The sequence below is a fragment of the Sparassis crispa genome, assembly GCF_003851025.1.
Source record: "Sparassis crispa DNA, contig_000010F, whole genome shotgun sequence".
NCBI classification, from domain to species: Eukaryota; Fungi; Basidiomycota; class Agaricomycetes; order Polyporales; family Sparassidaceae; genus Sparassis; species Sparassis crispa.
Window position 1 is genome coordinate 314,815 of NW_020939758.1, and position 20,028 is coordinate 334,842.

Below are 20,028 nucleotides of genomic sequence, written 5' to 3' on the forward strand. Positions count from 1 at the left end.
TTGTCCACATGAGCCTCGCGGGACGCGCCCGTCATGTGGCTGGTATTTGAATCAGTGGCAAAGGACCTCACGCATGGTCCAGAAGGGATGTTGCTTAGGGATGCAGATAATGGGCGGAAACGACAGCGCCGCATGTGGATTTCGAGGTGACGAGAGCTCGGATACATACACTGATGTTCCATGCAGCCAGTTATAGGCACCAAATCTCGTAGGAAAAAGGGGTACTATCGAGCGGGGAATGTGTGATTGTGCCCTTGTTCCATACACCTTGCAGACCGTGCGAAGCCTTTATCGACGGGTAGTGGCTAGCATTTGACTTCCCTCATTTCCCCAGACAGCAGCAGCGAAAAGTGCGTACCTCTGACCATGCAATCGCAGCTTGCCCACAATAATCGAGTCCTCAGAGATAGTCTAAGCCTTTAGCTGAACTCCTGCCAAAACTGCTATCGTACCCAGGGTACGCCAGAGTGATGGAAATTTAACCAGGATATCCATTGACAAGAGCGACCATTTTCAAAGCTTCCCGACGTATCGCGCCTTGCGAATTCTACGGAGATGCAGATAGGCCCACATATTCCGCCGGCTCATCGACCAGAGGCTAATTGGAATTTGGTACTACATTTTCAGAGCACCAGCGCTTCGGAGGTTACAGAGCTTGAAGGCAGTGAGCCAAGCGTTACTCGAATGATACCGCTTCATAACGGCATCGTGGCCACACTCCTCACGCATTTCCATGTGATGGAAGGTGAAGTTGTAAAGGCGCTAGATACCGTGCCAGGGAGTGGTCGACTTTTGAGCGGAAGCACTCTCGGGGAGTCGGACCGTGTTCATAGACGCAGTTGGAATGACACCAATCGGTTCGCGGAACCTTCAATATCTTTCAGGCAAACTCACTGACATCAGTCACCGCTAGCCTTTAATTATTCTTGTACACGTCTCCCCAGCGCCACTGGCAGTGGCAGTACTGCAAACAACACTTCAGTCACAAGAGTTTCCCCAGCACGGATTTGTACTGGCAGTCCGCATACTAGTAGCATTGCGGACCTGGACACGTTTGTAACGGTACGTGCATCGTAACCGTCCACTCCCAACGGCGCCCTACCGACGTTGGCATGCGATGCAATAGCGGGTGCCTTTGATCTTGCCCTAGGCTACTAGTGACCAGGCGCTCAGAGGTCGCCAAGCAGAACTAGTTCTACGTTTCGATGGGGCTACACACTGGTCATTGAGCTGGTCTTTGTCAATCCTGACTGCCTGCGCGGCTTCGCTGTACTATTGCAGAGGTTACCTAGGGAGTATCTACGACGAGCGGTGGTAAGGAAGCCACTGGATGTGGCGACCTAACATGAATGACACCGGGACCCGAGAACATTGGCACATCCAATAAGCTCATGCGATCCCGCACCTCAGGCCTATCAAGCTGCTTACCTTCGGCGCCGCTGATATCCCTATGATTGGTATAAAACACGACCACAATGTCCTATTGAAAAGTCGATGTATATTCTCCAGCGTATGTGTTTCAGTCCTGCGACGCCGATCCATCAATGCTCTCTCTCCAATTCTCCCAGGCTCTTCCCACGACGCTCGTGGTGGCTCTGCTACTTGCTTCACTCGCCAATGCTGATTTCCACAACTTCAACTGTGGGGAGGCAGTAGGCGCCTGCAGCCAGTTATACAACAACGGCGAGGCGATCGCAGTCCCGTCCAACCAGTACGACTGCAACGGGGCAGAGAACGCGCCTGTCTTCGACGGCACTAATGGCGTGTCCGATGAGTCGCCCCAGTATGAGTCGTTCTCCATCACCAACTTCTGCGGCACGAATATCGACTTTTATCCCGCTAGCGACGGCCAGACGATCCCCTTCTACATCAGTGGCGGCGACGGGACGGTCCAGGGCACGTGTTACCCAGGGAGCGGCGACAAGATGTCTTGCGTTGTTCTATGAGCCTTACTGCTCAGACAACTGCATCTGCTATTCCTACATCTGCGACTGAGTGAGTCTGTTACATAATACTTTCTCGACCGGTTTGCTTGCTCTCGAGACGATTTCCTACGTTGCGTGCACTTCAGGGGACCAACGTGAGGTGCTTCAATATTTGCACTCCAGTGGATACCAGATAAAGTGGGTTGAGTTCGGAGGAGTTGTTCGTCGAGGGAAGCGGAAAGCATGTAGGAGCTGTGGTGATTCTCTGTACCGTGGTATCATTGGAAAGTACTTGAGAATGGACATAGGCACACAGTGTATAATCTGGATATTATGGATCTGCTTGACTCTCTCGCGCTGTAGCAATCACGACGATAGAGAGCCTGGTATTATTCTAGAGGAATTTCAATAGCACCAATTCAATGTCCAAGGATAAGCATTTCCAACAATCAGTAGTAGTCTACAGAATGAATACGAGAGTCCATACGAGCCGTAGAAACCTATGACATTCGCTGAAACCAAAAAAAATTCAGAAACGAGTAGTGCGGCGGCGAGTGTAGGAAACAGGGGAATCAGGGGATGATAATATGTCTTAATTGAACCGCGCCCAGCTCTCCGCAGAATTTTCTAATAACCATCCATCTAGTCATCAGGATACGCACAGACGATGCGAGCAATCGGTCTACCAACAAAATTATAACCACAGCCTACCGCCAAAGGACAGTAAGGCCAACACTCACGTAGGGGATGTTTCCCAAATGCACTCGACGTCACGGGCAGAACATACGTCCTCCAGAGGCCTTCTTTGAGCCTCGATCAATCGTTGGACAGTGGCGTCGCAATATACAGCTACTGTCTTCAGCCCCGGAAGGCAGGTCCTATCGCAGAGTGCAACCATGAGGTTCGCGATGGTGATAGCGCTATAATAAACCCCCAAGGATTCGAGTGGGGAACGGATAGCAGGTAATAGCGCATGCATAGCTACGTCCTGACGACTAAGCTGCAGTGCTTTCAGACCTGTGAAGAGAGAAATATGCTGGGCAAAATCCACGGGATCTTCCAGCCGATGTCTTCCGGTCAATTTCAGTGAGCGAACGGCGCTGCCGGTGGAGGTCGCGAGCGCCCCGAGTATGTCACCTGTGTAGCCTTCCAGCTCAATGAGGGCAACATTGCGCGAGTATGCAAGCAACCAGGGGATTTGGTCAGGATGCAGTCTGGTGCTGCACAAGCGGAGATGGTGCAGGCTGAATGTGGGAGTAACCGGGTGGGCAAGTGCAACCCAGTTGGACAGCGGGGCATAATCAATAGGGTTAGCATGATTATCAGGGTAGCGGCAGAAATTGGTGAGTGATGTGATATCCAGCTTCTCGAGGCTGGGAGCGTGTATCAAGACAGGAATAAGGTCGCGAAAATATACGTGGCCGACGCTGAGCTCGCGCAACGACAGGAGCGGAGGGTATGATCCCACTGCAGTAGTCAGAGACTTGCCAAACGGTACACTGGTGCATTCGAGATATCGTAGGTCGGTGCAAATTGGGAGAAGGAGCGCCGCAAGGGCAGCAAACTCATTTCTGAGTATCACTGAGTGGTATCTCAGGCTAGGGTAGGTACGCAGTGCGAGGTGCCGGATGGGACATGGTGCTATGAAATCTTCCTGCACGCTCCGTAGGAGCAGCTGGATCGTTCGTAGGGAACCTGCAGGACATCTGGTGAATAAACGGGGTATGATACGCAGGGTGAGTGAGACTGACGGATGTCAATTCTTCCTTGATATTGTAACGTTGTAGCAACACGGTGTCAGTCCTTTGAGACACTGCAACAAGGAAGAAGAAAGTTCGCATCCTCCCTGAAGGTGCGTCCACAATCGTCTTCGTCTTCGTCTACACCCTCAGCAATTGGCTCAATACCATGTGGACGCTGCTTCAAATTAGAGCGAAAAATACGCTCCAGGATTTCTGGAGGAAGCGAAGGCCGTGCCATAGTGCAGCGTTATAACTTGACTCTGGGCTGTCGTTGGGTATTTAGCGTGAGGGGTAGCACAACGAAGGAGTCGGGTTGTCAACGGGAATTTATAACAAACCACACTGCAGCGGCACAGTATCAGGTTTGATATATCATCGATGGGCTGGGTCACCGTGATAGACAACATGCAGGATGAAAGACGCCGTGATGATATCTGACCAACCAAGTAGAAATATCCTCACTCTGATCCTGCAGTTGGTTGGCGTGAAGTATAGTCGGCCAGCCGGTAACGTGTAACCTTGCTCGACCGTAACGTGTCAATATACGTGGAACTGACTCCCTCACAAATAGGTGGTAGCGGCGGAACACCCGCAGCCGCACTCGCGCCGGAAGCAACTGTTGCTGACTAAGCAGCTCGTGCAATGCTGCAACGACTCGGATACGTTCCAGCTGACGACACGCATGGCGCTGTACAGCCAGGGTAGCTCATCAAAAGCTACCCCACGAGCGGGTACAAGCGAGTTCGATATCCTTAAGGCCTCTCACAAGTAAGCAGGTGGCGACGTTCACCGACGCGGTATACTCATGCTGACTATTCATCATGCACCGCACTGGCACGTAGGTTCCTCAGGGAAGATGATAAGCAGAGTGAATTATCTTGGGACGAGCAACTCGCGAAGAAATACTACCAAAGCTTATATCGCGAGTTCGCGGTATGCGATCTGAAACACTACAAGTCAGGAAATGTGAGTGTTTCCCTCGCATATCCGCGCATTAATTGTGTCTGAGTAAATTTCAGTTTTCTCTGCGCTGGCGGACAGAGTCTGAAGTGATTTCTGGGGCTGGTGAGACGACCTGCGGCAACACCCGTTGTCCGCTCCATACGGAGAGTGGTATGAGGGAGAGAACAGTGACACCGTCGCTGCAAACGCTAGAGCTCCCCTTCTCGTATATTGAAGAAGGCGAGAACAAATTTGCGCTCGTGAAAGTAGTGCTTTGCGCGAAATGTCAGAAGAAGCTCGTGTGGAAGCGAACGAAAGAGAGAGAGGAGGAAAAGGTAGAGCGGAAGGAACGGGAAGAAGGCGAGGATGAGGATATTCAGCGTGCTGGTGTTTTGGACAGACAGGGCGTGGAGCAGCGTGCAGACAGTATTGCAGAAGAGCTCTCAGGGGGAACATCAAGTCGCGTTCGAAGAAATGACCGTGGTCAGGAGGCCTCCAGACATTCTGATCACAAAGGGGACATAGAATCTGCTCGTCAGTCCCGCAGAAGGAGTTCGCGATCACGTTCTCCGCGCAGACACTCGGGAGGCCATCATCGGGGGCGGCCTTAACTCTCCGCACGACTGAAATCATGAATCACCATTTCCTGTGCAACGTCTTTGGTAAGTGGTTTGCCGGTTAGAGCTTCAAAATATCAGTATTGAAAAAATTTCCTACCGTCGTGGCCCCGCACGATGCAGACGAGTATACTAGTCATCTCCCGCATCGTTATCCAAGATCAAATTTTCAGCAACGCATCTCGCATTGGAACTCTCGATAGGCTGGATATATGGATACATTCTACCACCCCTGGCTGGTCTTGTAGTCCACCTCCAAGAATGGCCATCTCGCCTCAGGAGGCACTTTCTGCACCGTCTTGCCACTTAAGCCCATGACCTTATATTGGCTTCCCATGCCAGTGAGGTCAACCAGACGCTGTGCAGCCTCTTTGATTTCTTTGGCACGCGTCTCCGACTGCGCAGCCTTTTGAAGCGCTTCGACGCGCACGTCGATGCCCATATGCTTCAGGAAGGTGGCTTGTGACAGCGGGCCATGCGAGAGAACTACCAAGCGTGGATTCAGAAGGAGAGAAAAGCGTGGGGGGAGACATACCTAAATCTGCCGTAGCATCCTTCAGGTATTGGAAATCGACGTTGGCCGTGAGATCACATTCCCCAGGACGATGGAAGACATCGACAATTTTGTGGTCCTTGAATGCCTAATAGCATACCCAATCAGTTAGTTTCTGTGTGGTTGTAACAACTTTGTGGACAGGCTAGCAGGTATGAATCTCACGTCGCACGAATGGTTCAACTCACGCGGAACGAATTTCCATACGCTTTGTCTCCGCCATAATCTACAATGAGGGCACATCCTCCGGACTCTCCTTCATCTTCTGGATTAAGAAGCTCTGCGATTCGACGGGCAGTTTTGAATGCCGCCGGAGATATTTCCAGCCGAGTCCCTACGGGGAGCCGTTGGAAGCGAGGTGAGGATTGCCCGAGCAAGGAAGAAGATGCTGTAGGCGTTGGAGATAGGACCTGACGGAAACGGGGTTTCAGAGACACAGGAGGAGATGATCCAAGGTCGAGAGACGTGGTAAGCTGGGTTTTTTGTTGGCGCTCCTCAACTTGCGAGTCCACCGAATCCGGAGAACGGTCTATCAGCACTTCGTGCCAGCCTTCATGTCTTTTCTAAAGGACTGTCAGATTAACGCTTATTCATGAACATATTATTGGCACCTCGATAAGATGGAATGGCAACGCGTCGAAGAACTCATGCGCGACTACCATGCTGAACCTGGTGGGGTCCGGTGGAACAGCATCCAGTGAACTGTGCCAGTGTATGTCTAAATTGAAGGGAGCAAGGCTAGCGTTCTGTTGGCGAATCATAGCAGGACTTGTCTCCACCAAGTGGATCTCCTTGACCGCTGATTTAGCCGTGGAAAGTTTGTTGAACGTCTAAAACCAACGACTGGGTGAACAACCATTGCGACAAAGACGAACGGGGACAGACCAGGAGAATATCTTTCATTAACGTCCCGCGACCCGGTCCCAGTTCGATTAGCCGTATCTTGCGGGAGGCACCCGTATGAAGCCATTGAGAGAGCAGCCATATACCGACGAGCTAATTCCGGCGCTGGAAGTTCGTTACCTTCGCTAATCTGTGCAACTCCGAGAGGTGACTTACTTCGCCGAAGACCTGGCTAATCTCTGGGCTTGTCGTAAAGTCCCCTCGAGAGCCTATAACAGCATGATCTTGATTCATGTAGTAGCCATACACTGGATGTGAAAGACACATCTGCATGTAGGTGGCATACGATATGGGCCCTGTTGCCTTGGTAGGATCTCAGTGCATTCAGGACAAGTCTACGGGGGAAAACGGCCATACTCTGATCGTGTCCAAAAGGATTTTCTCCACATTGGTCACCGTATGGTCGACTGCTTTAACTAAAGGCCGACATGGCGTAGCAGACACATATCGCTTTCTCCTCCATCGCACGGAGCGTGTACCAGCAGAAATTGATGTCTTGTGCGCCGACAAGCTGTGTAAAGATCGAATGCCAGATGCGTTGTATGCCAGGCGGTGCATGTCAAGGCGATAAGCACAACAGTGACTCGGTCAGACTGAGGGAGAGTCACGGAGAAGATGGATGTCGAGCTCGAAGCGCAAAGCCGGTACCGTTCCTCGTCACGCGACCGCGATGACTTGATCATGCTCGACTTTTATACCGCGTCTCATTTTTCTCCTCACCACATCCTCCACGATTCCTCGATAGCTCGACTGCATTTACTGCACGTCGTTCTTTCCTTGATCTTAGCACAGACTCTCGGACGATACACGCCTGATATCCCCCGCGCATTATGGCTACCCGTAAGCCCATCTATACAGCATCCAATCTACTCCATTTGTAAAATCTGAAAACTCAGGTGTCCAATTCGAAAACAACAGCGATATCGGCGTATTCGCCAAGCTGACGAACAGCTACTGCCTCTGTGCAATTCAAGGCAGCACAAACTTCTACTCCGCCTTCGAGAGCGAACTAGGCGATGTTATTCCGATCGTACACACAAGTATTGGCGGTACGAGGATAATAGGACGATTGACGGCAGGTTGGTATGATTTCTGTCTCGTGCACTTGAACAATCTGAAAGTTACTCAGGAAACCGTCACGGACTTCTTGTACCCTCCACAACCACCGACCAGGAGCTGCAGCATTTGCGGAACTCACTACCTGATGCGATTGCTATTCAGCGGGTAGAAGAGCGACTATCGGCTCTCGGAAACGTCATTGCATGTAACGACTACGTCGCGCTCGTCCATCCCGATGTGGATCGAGAGACAGAGGAGATTATCGCTGACGTCCTCAAGGTGGAAGTCTTCCGCCAGACTATTGCGGACAATGTGCTCGTGGGCAGCTATTGCGCCATCACGAATCAAGGTGGGCTCGTCCACCCCAAGACGAGCGTGCAGGATCAGGATGAGCTGAGCAGTCTGCTGCAAATTCCACTCGTGGTGTGTGCCGTCCGTTCTCTCATGTCCATGCTATCTGTTAATATATCAGGCATATCAGGCGGGTACGGTGAACCGTGGCTCAGACGTGATCGGGGCCGGTCTTGTGGTGAACGATTGGTGCGCATTCACGGGTTTCGACACCACGGCGACAGAGATCAGCGTCATTGAGGCTACATTCAGTGCGTCCCGCAGTTCGACTCTGTCTGGTGACAACCTAACGCTACTATCGCAGAGCTACAAGGCCAAAGCTCGGCAGCAGTTATCGGAGAGATGCGCGATTCCCTTATTGACAGCTGGGCATGATGATTTCCCTGGCAGTGGCTTATGGACCGAGAACTTGGCTACGTTTTGCTTTCCTCGTTTGCGTTTTCAATCGGTGAAGATGTTTGAAACAGTCAATAGTCGTGTATCCCTACATAAACATTGTAGAAGTGTACAGCATCAGTTACCCTCTATTCTCACGCATCGTCGTTGTCGTTTCCCGAGTCTCGTAAATTGAAAGCGTACAGTATAATGCTATACCGATCTTGGATGGCATAGCGAGGAAGGCACTCATCTATATTGGCATCTGGAGAACCAGCCTGAGGACAGTCCGCGACACTAAGATCTGTGCAGGAATTAGAAATGCCAGCCGCAGATGTACCGCAGATGCTGGTGAAAGAATTCAGATCCGATACGAAAACATCTTCTCGCCTGTAGAAATCCTGTATTCTTTTCTCAACATGTAGGAAGTAAGATGGTGTACCTTAAGTCAACCCTATTGTGAGCGAGAAATTAGTAAAGTATGCAGTAAAGTCAAACTTCAGTTGCAGGCCGCATGCCGCCTAGAACGTAAACCAGCCTCCGGTAGATACGAAGAAAGAGTCGTTCTCTATAGACATGCGAACTTCCTCCGCGCAAAAGTTATATGTGGCTTCATCCCATAGATTTCCGCTTGCTTTATTCTTGTTGAATCCACACCTTACGGTCTGGCACGGTAACGGTTACTTCGAAGAAATCCTCCAAAAATGTGATTCGTCAGAAATTGTATTCGCAGGTAGTGCAGTACGGGAAGCATGAAATGTCAAGGAGCAGTGTAAAATCATCATAAAACGACGATTCCAAGCTGCGTGGTATGTTTGACGGTCGTGACATAGGTCGTGTGCTGTGTCAATCTACGTGGCGCGAAAGCCGTACTCGACTTTATAAATACTTCGGGGCATGCAGTTAACCTTGTCTGATGATTGTCATCCACTGAAAAATTCTGCAGTTCCAAAGGATAGGTATGTAAATAAAACCAATACACAGAGATACAGCGGTACCGGTACCGGTGGTCAATGAGAGAGGGTATCATACCCCGAAGCTTCTCCCGTTCTCCAGAGCCTCGATGGCTTCTCCGTTCAGTAAACCCAATTCTACCCAACGTTCCACCACCCTCTTCACCCATCCTTGGCACCGCTCTATCTGGGGATGGGGCGCCTTGCTACGCCACACAAGATCCGAGGGATCAGGTAAGATAGCATTGGGGTCACGATATGGCAGGCCCAGATCATAAGCAGCCCCTTCCAGCTTGTCTACAGGGAAGTCGCGCAGCTGAGGACCAGACAGCGGATTGGGAACGTAATCGTCCAGCACGTTAGATGGCGCGGTAGAACCCAACCTGACCATCTGCGTGATCCTGTACTGCGGCTGACCAGGTGTCTCAGAGTGTACACCGGCGAGCGCCTGAGATTGGCTGCAGTAGTTCAGCTTCACCTGGAAGCCAAAGCCGACCCATGGATTGCCTGTGACTTGAATCACCTTACCGATGGAAGGGTGAATCTGGGATGGTACGAATAGAAACCAATGGGCCCTGGCGTTCTCGAAGCAGTCACTCCCGAGGTAAACGTCTCGGGGCGCGTTAGGGTCTACGACAACGGGTGCTACGACTGGAGGAGAGACGTTCGAGCCTCCATGAGTAGCTGCAGCCACTTCACCTGTACACGAATACGGTGAGAATACGTAGAAAATGAACATCGCAACTTACGGGCCCTACGAGACCACGGCGGAGCAGGGTTTCTGGCCGGAGGCAGGCGTGCAATTCCATCTATTGGATTTAGCAACAATCCACCTGTGGAACCACCTTCTAACATTCCGTGCTCCCTTGAATAAAGTGAACACAGACTACAGATGCTGGAAGTAGGGCGGAAGTAGAGGCACCGTGGCAATTTGATCATGAAGTACTCACGACAACTTGACGCCGTACGTAACTTCACAGATCTAGAGTGACTGAATGATATTGATTCGTCGTATACAGTATGAAAACAGATATGCCCGTTGTACCAAAAGATTCTGCGTGTTTTAAAGGTAGAGGACATGTGGACATGTCTGCGGTGATGACAACCGACAAATAAAGTGTCATCACCTGTAATGAGAGAGACGAGAGAGATCCGGATGCATAAGCGTATATGTACACATGGTGGTTGTTCGTGATCTATGGGAGTCATGCGGCATTATGGAACTTGCAAGATATGCGAAATTATAGAGCAGCTTCAGTAGACAGGGCGGAGACGTGATGCAGCGGGTATATGCACATGCACATGAACTTGAGATGCAACGAACCGATGGAAGCAAAGTTGGCGTTGGTTACATTTGCGCCAGACGTTGGGAGGAGCAGTGAAAAAAAAAACTGAGAAAGAAACCACGAGCCCGTCAGGCTCGACCACAAGAGAGCGGACAGCGAGTATATGCCACGGTGCCAGATCCTACAGCCCTACGATTCTGAGGGTGCTGTCAGGCTTCGGTTCCGCGACCGATGTTGGTGCAGAAGCAATCGCCAATCTCCCTGCAAAGCGAAAAGGCTATTTGTCGTGTCGCGCTATCGAACCCCATCGCTTAAACGCTGGGTCGTCATGCTTCGTGTCCGGATGGAACTGTATGCGCCCTTCCCACAACGCAGCCGACGACTTCGACGGGTCGAAGCGCGCAGGATCTGAAAGACCACTAGGAGACTGAGGAGCCCAGCCAGCACCGATCGAAGATGCGACCAATGTCGGAACCATCGTCATAATCGACGAACTACGAGCACAAGTCAATAAGTCAATTATCACAACACCCGAGAGCAGGAAACACGTACAGAGGTACGCGGGATTGCGGCGGTGCATGTGCTTTGCGACTCTTACCCACGTACGATGATGCGCGCATGCGCCCACCACGTACATGGGAGAAAGTATTTAGGTTGTCCCGGACGAGCTCGATGGCGGAGTTCCACTCCGTATCGGGTCGAGTCGTCGGCAGCACCTCGGGATTAGACATTAAGCGGATAGCCTTCAAGAACCGTTCAACGGGTGCGTTTGGTATGAAACGAAGGAGAGCTCCCAGAGGGATAGAGACGACGCCGAGCGCGAGGCTGATACCCCAATCACGACCGGAAATCCGAGTGACTGAGAAAGCCGCACCGCCGACGAATACGATCAGGATTTGGACGCCAATTTCTGCAGGAATGCAATAATCAGCAACGACAGAGGGGTGGTGCAAGCCAACGTACCAAGTAGCGTGATACCCATAAAATAGTAATTATTTAACATGCCCTCGAAAATATTGAGGCGGTTGTCCAACCGACGGCAATTCATCGAGTTGAAAATCTGCGCAAAGACGAAGAGATTGAACACGACCGTCTGCACCGCGTTATTCGAGTCCGAGGTGAGCACCCGTTTGCCCAAGAAGTGGAAAACCAGCACGATAATGATCTGATACACCGATTGACCGATGATCTGCTTGTACATATCGACCGAGAACAACGGGCTAGTCTTCTTGTCAGGCTTGCGGTCAAGCAATGCCGGAGACGCAGGATCGGTGGCAAGGGCGAGCGCAGCGAACGTATCCATGATGATGTTAACCCACAGCAACTGCACAGCAGACAGAACGGATGATTCCGACGCCGACGCGACCGCAGAAATCGTCGTGACAGCAACAGCAGTGACGTTCGTCGAGAGCTGGAACTGCAGAAATTTGCGCACTGCGTCGTTCACGCAGCGTCCCCACATGATAGCCTTGACGATCGAGGCGAAGTTGTCGTCCATCAAGATGATATCCGACGCTTCCTTCGCGACTTCAGTGCCCGCAATGCCCATCGAAAATCCAACGTCGGCAGTCTTGAGAGCAGGGCCATCGTTCGTACCATCCCCGGTAACGCCAACAATCTCACCGAGGTCCTTCAGGGTCTCGACCAGAAGCTTCTTGTCGTCCGGGGAGGACCGCGCAAGCACCTGAAGACGCGGAACGACCTCGAGCAGGTCGTCGCGATTGAGCTTGCGAAAAAAAGGGCCCTCCATGATGATGCCACCGGACGTGAATATCCCGCACTGCAGCGCGATGGAGCGCGCAGTCAGAACGTTGTCACCCGTGCACATCTTGACTGTCACGCCTGCCTTATGGCAGTCCGCAACGGCTTCGCGTACGCCCTCGCGCAGCGGATCCTCGATGCCAACCACAGCTATGAGCGTCAGCTCACAAGCGAGATCATCAAAGGATACCTATGTATGCACCAAATCAGGGGCCCGCAACTCTGAAGTAGCCTGCCACGCACCTCGTCCTCGTCCACGTACTCTGCCCCAGGCGGGGGCCACACATCGAAATCGCGGTAGCACAACCCGATGGTCCGAAGCGTCTGATTGGCATAGAAAATGATGGTCCGCGAAATGTTATCGCTCGCAAGCTCATCAATCTCCTGCGTCTCGACCTCGTCGACCTCCGCGCTGCCGCCGTCATGTCGCACGACGACGTACCTCGTGCAACGCTTCGTCAAAATCTCGCTCGCGCCCTTCAGGTAGACTCTCCAGCGCGGCCGGGGCCCAGGGAGGCGCACGACGACGCCCATCGCCTTCTGCGCGCTCGAAAACGGCAGCATCTGCACGACAGACACCCCCTCGCGCACGCGCTTGTAGTCCTCCCACGCGTTCTGCTTCGCAAACCCCAAAAGTGCGGTCTCGGTCTTGCTCCCAACGAACGCGAGCCGTCCCGTTTCCTGGTCCGTGTCCTCGAACGCCGTCGAGTTCACCGCTATCGCGGCGTTGAACAGCTCCCGCAGCGAGGGCGGGAGCACGTCGTTCAGCTGGCGCTGGTCAATCGAGAAGTCCTGCGTGTGCTTCCTCATTGACGTATCCGAGCCCGAGCTCGGCCCTGCGCGCAATGCGCCACCGAGGTCCTCGCGAACGGGGGCCTCGCTGGCGTTGGTGCGCGCACGGTTGTCTTCGAGGTGGTGCACAAATTTGCAGTGCACGCCGACGGTGCCCGCCACGACACTCATAGCGTTCTGCGTGAGCGTGCCAGTCTTGTCCGTGCACACGACGGACGCGTTCGCCATCGTCTCGCACGAGCCGAGCACGCGCACGAGTAAATTCTCCCGCGTCATCCGCTTTGTCGCGAACGCGAGCGCCAGTGTTACCGCCAACGGCAGTCCTATAAGTGCGCCAAGCAAGGTGTCAAGAGAGTATTAGGATTTGTCGGCACCGTAAAATTTCAGGACGCACCCTCGGGAACTGCAACGACGACCAGTGTCACAGAAATAATAAGAATCTGCACGAACGCGATGCCCTTCTGGTTCGCAGTGCGAGGTGGATTGTTGGTGCCCAGTTGCACGAAGAACCTGATCATGAGGGCGATGAAGAGCACGAGCCCCGCCGCGCTGCCCACCTTGGCGATAAGCTCGGCGAGGTCGTTCAGCTTCAGCTGCAGCGGTGTGCTCTCCGAGTCGCCGCGGAGTGCTGCAGTGCACGTCAGTCACGTTCCTGACGAGACTATGCGCGAAAATTTACTCACCCATCATAATCCGACCGTTAAAACTCTTGGTGCCGACCGAGATGACCACGTACCGCCCGTATCCCTCAAGGACCTTGCTCCCGCTGATGATGAAGCAATCAGTGTGCGTGTCGTGATCGTGGTGGGCCGACTCTATAGCCAAGCAATCATCATACGGCGCCTTGCGAATAGCGTCCGTCTCGCCCGTCGCAGCGCTCTCGTCACATCGCACATTGTGCCCAGAGAGAAAGATGCCGTCGCACGGCACGACCTCGCCGGGCTCGAGCAGCGCAACGTCGCCTACGACGACCTCTTTGATGTCAATGACGTGTTCGACACCCGCACGCATGACCTTGACGCCACGCTCTTCCTTTTTCTCGTTTAGCACCTGGAACTGCCGCTCCTTCTGCCAGTCGTTCAGCGAACCGACGAGCACGACGATAACGATCGCAACGATAATTGCCACGCCCTCCACCCAGTCGACCGGGGGCTCTCCAGGCGGTCGCGGCGTACCGAAATCTTGAAAGAAGCCTAGAGCCAGAGACACTACCGCTGCGATCGAGAGCAACACCTGTTACCGGTGAGAGGTCGCACAAAAAAATAATGTGGCCAGCACTCACCAACACCTTATCCTTCATGGCGAGCCACATCAGCTGCAGCAAACTCTTCGTCTTCCGCGTCGGGAGCACGTTCACGCCATATACTCTCCGGCGCTCGTCTATCGGCGCAGTATATGCCTTCTCGTCGCCCTCTTCCATGCTGCGCTCCTCACCTTCCGTACTTGTACCCGTTGCCTCCTTCCACACACTCCCCTCCGGCTCCTCGTCGCCACACCTTGTGCTTGCCCCGTCATCCACAGCGGCAGGCGACGCCAACGGCGACCCGCCTTCACTCGCGGGAGCGGTCACTACAATTCCCGGCACCGCGTCCGTCTCCCCGACGCCGATGCCTGCACGCGTATTCCGATCATGTCGTTGCGACGCCCCGAGGCCTGCCCCTATTCCCGCGCCAGGGCGGTCATCCTGCGCCTTCTGCGTCTGCGGGGCGATGAGCCCTGCACGCGACGTGGCGGTGTCCTCAGTGCGCTCCGACGCGTGCCGCTCGTGCCAGTGCGCGTGCTCGTGTTCGTGTGACGCATGCTGGAGCGCACGCGCGTCCAGCCCAAATTTCGCGTGTGTGCCGAGCCCACGCAGGAGCGCGTGCACGCCGCCCATGTCCTGGAGTGCGGGCATGTTCTTGGGGTCGACGAGCGACGCGAGCGCGTACGGCTTGAACGCGAACGGCGCGGGGTCGATCGCGTCGTCCTGTGTGAGGTCGAGCTCCGGGCGGTTCTCCGCGTCTGGTGCGTCGGCATCTGGGGCCACGTGCACGGACGCCGTGGGGGAGTGCGCGGGGGAGCTGCGCTGCGCGTCAGACAACTTACGGCGAGAATACGAGCGCGAGCGCGAGTGCGAGAGGACGGTGGTGCCGTCGACGTCCTCGGACTCGGACGCCTCGAAGTGTGTCTGCGTTGGCGAGGCCGAGGGCGAGCTGTGGGCTGTTCCCCAGGGATTGGAGAGCGTGACAAGACCGTACGGGGTGCCGTGCGGGTCTGGCTCGGTCTCCGCGTGCGACGACATGGATATCGCGCTGCTGACGCTGCCCTTGCGTCGACTGTGTGTGTGGTGGTAATCTGCCGAGAGGAGCTGGAGAGAGGAGAAGCCGGAGTCTGGCTTGTTGTCACGCAGGGCGAGAGAGGTGTTTGCGAAGTGGACAGAAGAGCGGGCAGAAAGAGTGGGAGAGGGGGGAGGATGAGAAGAAGAGGACGCACGGTCATCTGTTGATGACGCATAGCTAGGAGATGGGGAACGCGGAGAAAGAGTGGGTGAGTAACCTGGGTGCGGCGGTACGTCCAGGCTGGACCGCGGGCGAATGGGGGACCTGAGAATGGGAGAAGGCGAGAGAAACAGCGGGCTGGGATTATTGTGCGGAGAAGAAGAGGACGGGGACAAGGAAGGCGATGGCGGTGGATACGGGTGCGGAGAGGGCGTGCGCGGGGGTGCTGGGTCGAGAGAGAGGTCAGTGGTCACGATGCTGGGAATATTGTCTGGCCCGTTGTCATTGAGGGACATGGTACGCACAACGCCGTTCACGTTAAGGGAGAAGGAGTGTCTCTTTAAATATGTCGTCGCCAGGAATTCGACTTTTCAACGGTCGGCACGCTCCGGCGAGGCTGTGCGGTATTTCTACGAAGAACTCTCCGTGTCTGGATGCCGCCAAGTTCCTCGTTTTCCCCGTAGCCGCCTCCGTCAGGCTCCCTGCGCCCGCTTTTGCTCAGGATCCTGAGCATAGTACCTGTGTCAAACCCCGCGATGATGCAGCCTCAACACTGACTTACCACAGATCTCTATACCACGAAGGCTATTGCGAACCACGTTACACGTGCAATCAACGCGTTCGCTTGGCTCACAGATGCCGATCTAAACTCCGACGACAAACGTATATAACCCGTGCGAATCTCTGCCGAAATGACCTGCACGATATCTGTCAGTCTCTGACAGTGTCCAACCGAAATAATCACTCTCAGACGCAGTCGTCAACGTCGCGCAATACGCAGCGTGTCTGCAGTGTTCACGGAGTCGGCGCGCCCTCGACCAGCCACCGTCATGGGCACGGGACTCGTAACTCCACTATGCTCGATCTCGAGCCGGCCCCGACGCGTCTGCGGCGTCTTCGGCTCCGCCCCTGTCTCCAAAGTTACAACCCGCGCACAAAAATACCCTATTATGGCCATCCGCCACCGTCTTCTCCACACTTCCGCAGAACTTCCTATGCTGTGCACGACATTAATTCTGCATCCGGTGCACTGTAAGCCCGGAGCATGGCACAGGATTTTCTGTGCAAGTATGCTTGGCGAGTGAGCGGGTACCGCAGAATGCGGACGCTGTCTCCCTGCGTGCATACGATTCCGCGGCGAGCAAGCTTAGGCTTGTTCGAGAGACAAGCACTGCCCGAACCGTATTACCAAGCCCGAGATGGTCAAAGACGCACTCACAGGATGTACGCGCAAGCACAACTATTCCGGCAACTCTGCCTGTATCGCCACCGACGTCTCAATTATGGATACACCAGACAATCGTAGAACCGACTGGGCTGTGGCGAGTGCAATTAAAGCGAGCAGTGTATGACAATTGTGTTTAGCTCTTGTCTTCGCCTGAGTCGTCAAAAGTCATATACCTTGCTTTAAAGCTTATTGTGCCTTTGTCTGGCTACAATGTTATTTTTTTTCTTCTCAGAAAGGTGTCAGACAGAAGGAAGACAGCAGGAAGACAGGGGTGATTCACGATGAATGACATCCATTATATACAGTACTAGCTCCCATCGATCTATCACTGATGCTATATCTGGAACTGGGGTATGTGGTATGTAAGACTTATGCTGTGTGGAAGACATCATTAAGTCCGTCACGAGGCCTCAAGACAAGATACTTAAGGTCAGTGTGCGAGCGAATTCGACATGCCTGCGACTATTCTTGCCGCTTCGGGAAGGTCACCTTCCATTTTTGGAGGAGACCCCGTTGTTTGGCAGTTCAGACGACTGTCCAACTCTATCCTAAATGAATACCGACATGCTCCACTTTCATTCCATAGCGTGGACACACCAATACGTGCGCTGTATGCGCGTGCCCTTTTATTAGAGCCGATCTTTACAACATTAAACACGAGGTCTAATGTTAGGTCCATGGGACTCCAACACCCTGGCAGCAGCCTGCGTCACCGGACCGAAGCATGTAACAAGGTTCTCCGTACAGGCATGGCCCCACCTTGCACAAAGATTGAGTCAATGTTCACTTCCAACCGTTGTGGCCCGCACTGCACGCGCCACCCGTAGCGGCCGCCACACCAGACTCGAGGCGCACCACCGTGTGGTGACTCACCTCGCGTGTGTCACCCACCATAGATAGTGACCAAACCTCGAACGCACTCTGACGTGCGACTGACCGCTTCCACGAGGCTACCAGATCATAATCATCAGATGAGTACCACCCTCCTCGCGATCCGGATTCATGCCTCAGGAAACTCTAAGATAGGCGCGCGGAACGTCCGGGAAGCGCCCATAGTGCCTTCGAAACTCTTCTCGCAATTATACTTAGACGCGCAGCAAAGTTTGAAGCGCTGGCGAATCTGGCGCCGGTGGTTGAGTCGTCCACAAACCACAAATACGATGTCATCGCAACTAGATACACCATGCCTATATATGTCCCGAAATCAACCAGGACCTCCGTTCGCGGGATGACTGCCACTGCCAGCGAGATTCCGCATTGGACACACCGGACAGTGGAGCGCTGAGCACGCAGGATGTGCCTTCGATTCGTCCGAAAATTATCTTCTGAACTTTGAAGCCTACGCGCGCGCTATTTCATAGCGCATACGCGTACATGCGTATCTGGACGCGGGCACTCGGGTACGATGGGCGAGCTCGACTCCGGGCAGTGCTGGCCACCTGGTGCCTCCGCAAAAATCGCTACTCGTCGCGACAGTCGTGCGTCTTCACTCCGCTGGGCCGCACAGCCGATCAGACCGTATGAACTTACGGTCAAGTTAACTCAGGTCTCACTGCGATGTTTTCCCTCCCTGGTGCTCGGCTTGTAATACATATGCCAAGTGTGGAATCTGGCGTACTGCGCTCGAGGATCGCACAAATAGCCATGGTTCTTGCGCGATATCTGGGCGTGGAACCGAGCATTCCTTCTGAGTAAGCTGTGCGCTGGATGTTTCGGGACGCTGCAGGGGCGATAAACGCTCTGGTAAGTTATCGAGGCAGTGTGTTTAGCGTTCGAACCTGATCTGCACCAGTGTTTCGCATTCATTTCAGGGGGATTACATTACAGATCCAACGTTCAGCGATCCGACTCAGCTACGGAGACGAAACCCACCTAATCGCATCCGCATCTTCGGGTCCACCAAATCGCCCCCTCACATCCTACAATACTGTCTTCTCTCGCCCGCAGCTCTGAGACTCGATCGGCGAAGCTGTCGACCGCCGAGCTCAACCCGAGAGCATACACAGCTCCCGGTGCACGCCCATGAATCTCATACTCGAAATCACCATCATGCACTTATCAGATCCAAGACGTGTAGCAGAGCATCCAGCAGCATTGCCCCCCGAATATTTTGGTAATAGTCCTGGATCGTGCAGCGACTACTCCCCCTCACGAAGGTGATGTAGGTCTTATGACGCCGCTCCGGTTTGACTGAACCCTAAGACGAGCACTAGTGCTGTCTCCTATACGAAGCCCACTCGCATCGGATAAGTGGCACCGAACCCATTGTCGTACGTGAGTATGGTCTCCTAGTCTAGATGATGCTGATCTTACTGGTGTCACCTTGAGATATGATCGCAACGGACCAGAAGTGCAATCACTAGGAGTTCGAACCCTATTCTGGGGTTAGCACTTGGGTTGGGCACGTCCATCACAAAACTCGTTGCACTGGCCCTGACGATGCATATTGCGGATCACAGATGAGTTCGCTAGCGACACAGCACTAATCTCTCATCTTCTCACTTGTTGACACTCGACGTGTGGAACCAAATGCTAAGTGGAATCTGCACGTGCACGTGTAGCGGGAAGGCCGGAGCTCCACTTCCACTTCTCAGAAGGATAAATATTGTGCACGTCTTCCAACCCGCGGTAGAAGGTGAGTCAAGACCCTCTGGGTGCTGGCAGATCTTCGCACCTCCGCTTATCCGTGCAATGCTGTACACAGACACACCGAAGCCAGCTCTGTTGGCCATTCACCTTTCCCAGACCGGCGATGGTGTTCGCGAACCCACAACATGCCGTGGACGCGTTCTTTCCCAACAGAACGTCCCATGAGAAACCGTGAGTCATTTAGGGAGTCGAGAGCGGCGCGAAGCGTCGTTCCTAACTTTGTATATTTGGCAGTTAGCAGGTCGCGACAGGAATGATGCGAGCACCACCTTGCATGACAGTTTGGCATCGTGTTGTATGCCAAATACTGCGGTGGTGTCAGATGATTGTGCGCAGTGCTCTTTTGAATTATTCGGCGCGACTGAGCCTTTGAATTGGCAGGATGTGTGACCTCGGTTGAAGCGCCTGGGGTTGT

General features: G+C 53.7%; 8 protein-coding genes across 8 annotated transcripts; 4 read left to right on the plus strand and 4 right to left on the minus strand.

Annotated features, from left to right (window-relative positions):
• Nucleotides 1-1,544: 1,544 nt before the first annotated feature.
• On the plus strand, nt 1,545-1,946 carry SCP_1200990 (hypothetical protein; the record flags this gene model as incomplete). Its single annotated transcript, XM_027762986.1, has 1 exon — nt 1,545-1,946. The coding sequence occupies one exon, from the start codon at nt 1,545-1,547 to the stop codon at nt 1,944-1,946; it is 402 nt and encodes a 133-aa protein (XP_027618787.1).
• A 621-nt stretch (nt 1,947-2,567) lies between these two features.
• Nucleotides 2,568-3,905, minus strand: SCP_1201000 (hypothetical protein; the record flags this gene model as incomplete). The annotated part of the gene is made up of 4 exons (XM_027762987.1): nt 2,568-2,607; nt 2,666-3,620; nt 3,677-3,691; nt 3,740-3,905. The coding sequence occupies 4 exons, from the start codon at nt 3,903-3,905 to the stop codon at nt 2,568-2,570; spliced, it is 1,176 nt and encodes a 391-aa protein (XP_027618788.1).
• A 444-nt stretch (nt 3,906-4,349) lies between these two features.
• On the plus strand, nt 4,350-5,220 carry SCP_1201010 (hypothetical protein; the record flags this gene model as incomplete). The annotated part of the gene is made up of 3 exons (XM_027762988.1): nt 4,350-4,435; nt 4,510-4,633; nt 4,687-5,220. The coding sequence occupies 3 exons, from the start codon at nt 4,350-4,352 to the stop codon at nt 5,218-5,220; spliced, it is 744 nt and encodes a 247-aa protein (XP_027618789.1).
• A 229-nt stretch (nt 5,221-5,449) lies between these two features.
• Nucleotides 5,450-7,240, minus strand: SCP_1201020 (DUF185-domain-containing protein; the record flags this gene model as incomplete). The annotated part of the gene is made up of 7 exons (XM_027762989.1): nt 5,450-5,712; nt 5,762-5,867; nt 5,968-6,342; nt 6,391-6,609; nt 6,665-6,775; nt 6,839-6,985; nt 7,040-7,240. The coding sequence occupies 7 exons, from the start codon at nt 7,238-7,240 to the stop codon at nt 5,450-5,452; spliced, it is 1,422 nt and encodes a 473-aa protein (XP_027618790.1).
• A 272-nt stretch (nt 7,241-7,512) lies between these two features.
• On the plus strand, nt 7,513-8,467 carry SCP_1201030 (Eukaryotic translation initiation factor 6; the record flags this gene model as incomplete). The annotated part of the gene is made up of 5 exons (XM_027762990.1): nt 7,513-7,522; nt 7,579-7,761; nt 7,812-8,164; nt 8,223-8,343; nt 8,397-8,467. 5 exons carry the CDS (start codon nt 7,513-7,515, stop codon nt 8,465-8,467), a joined length of 738 nt encoding a protein of 245 aa, XP_027618791.1.
• A 1,026-nt stretch (nt 8,468-9,493) lies between these two features.
• Nucleotides 9,494-10,275, minus strand: SCP_1201040 (predicted protein; the record flags this gene model as incomplete). Its single annotated transcript, XM_027762991.1, has 2 exons — nt 9,494-10,119; nt 10,170-10,275. The coding sequence occupies 2 exons, from the start codon at nt 10,273-10,275 to the stop codon at nt 9,494-9,496; spliced, it is 732 nt and encodes a 243-aa protein (XP_027618792.1).
• A 708-nt stretch (nt 10,276-10,983) lies between these two features.
• SCP_1201050 (Calcium-transporting ATPase 2) lies at nt 10,984-16,032 on the minus strand (the record flags this gene model as incomplete). The annotated part of the gene is made up of 7 exons (XM_027762992.1): nt 10,984-11,200; nt 11,259-11,616; nt 11,670-12,657; nt 12,711-13,582; nt 13,654-13,887; nt 13,943-14,492; nt 14,542-16,032. The coding sequence occupies 7 exons, from the start codon at nt 16,030-16,032 to the stop codon at nt 10,984-10,986; spliced, it is 4,710 nt and encodes a 1,569-aa protein (XP_027618793.1).
• Nucleotides 16,033-18,369: 2,337 nt separating this feature from the next.
• On the plus strand, nt 18,370-18,659 carry SCP_1201060 (hypothetical protein; the record flags this gene model as incomplete). Its single annotated transcript, XM_027762993.1, has 2 exons — nt 18,370-18,442; nt 18,511-18,659. The coding sequence occupies 2 exons, from the start codon at nt 18,370-18,372 to the stop codon at nt 18,657-18,659; spliced, it is 222 nt and encodes a 73-aa protein (XP_027618794.1).
• Between the last annotated feature and the right edge of the window lie 1,369 nt (nt 18,660-20,028).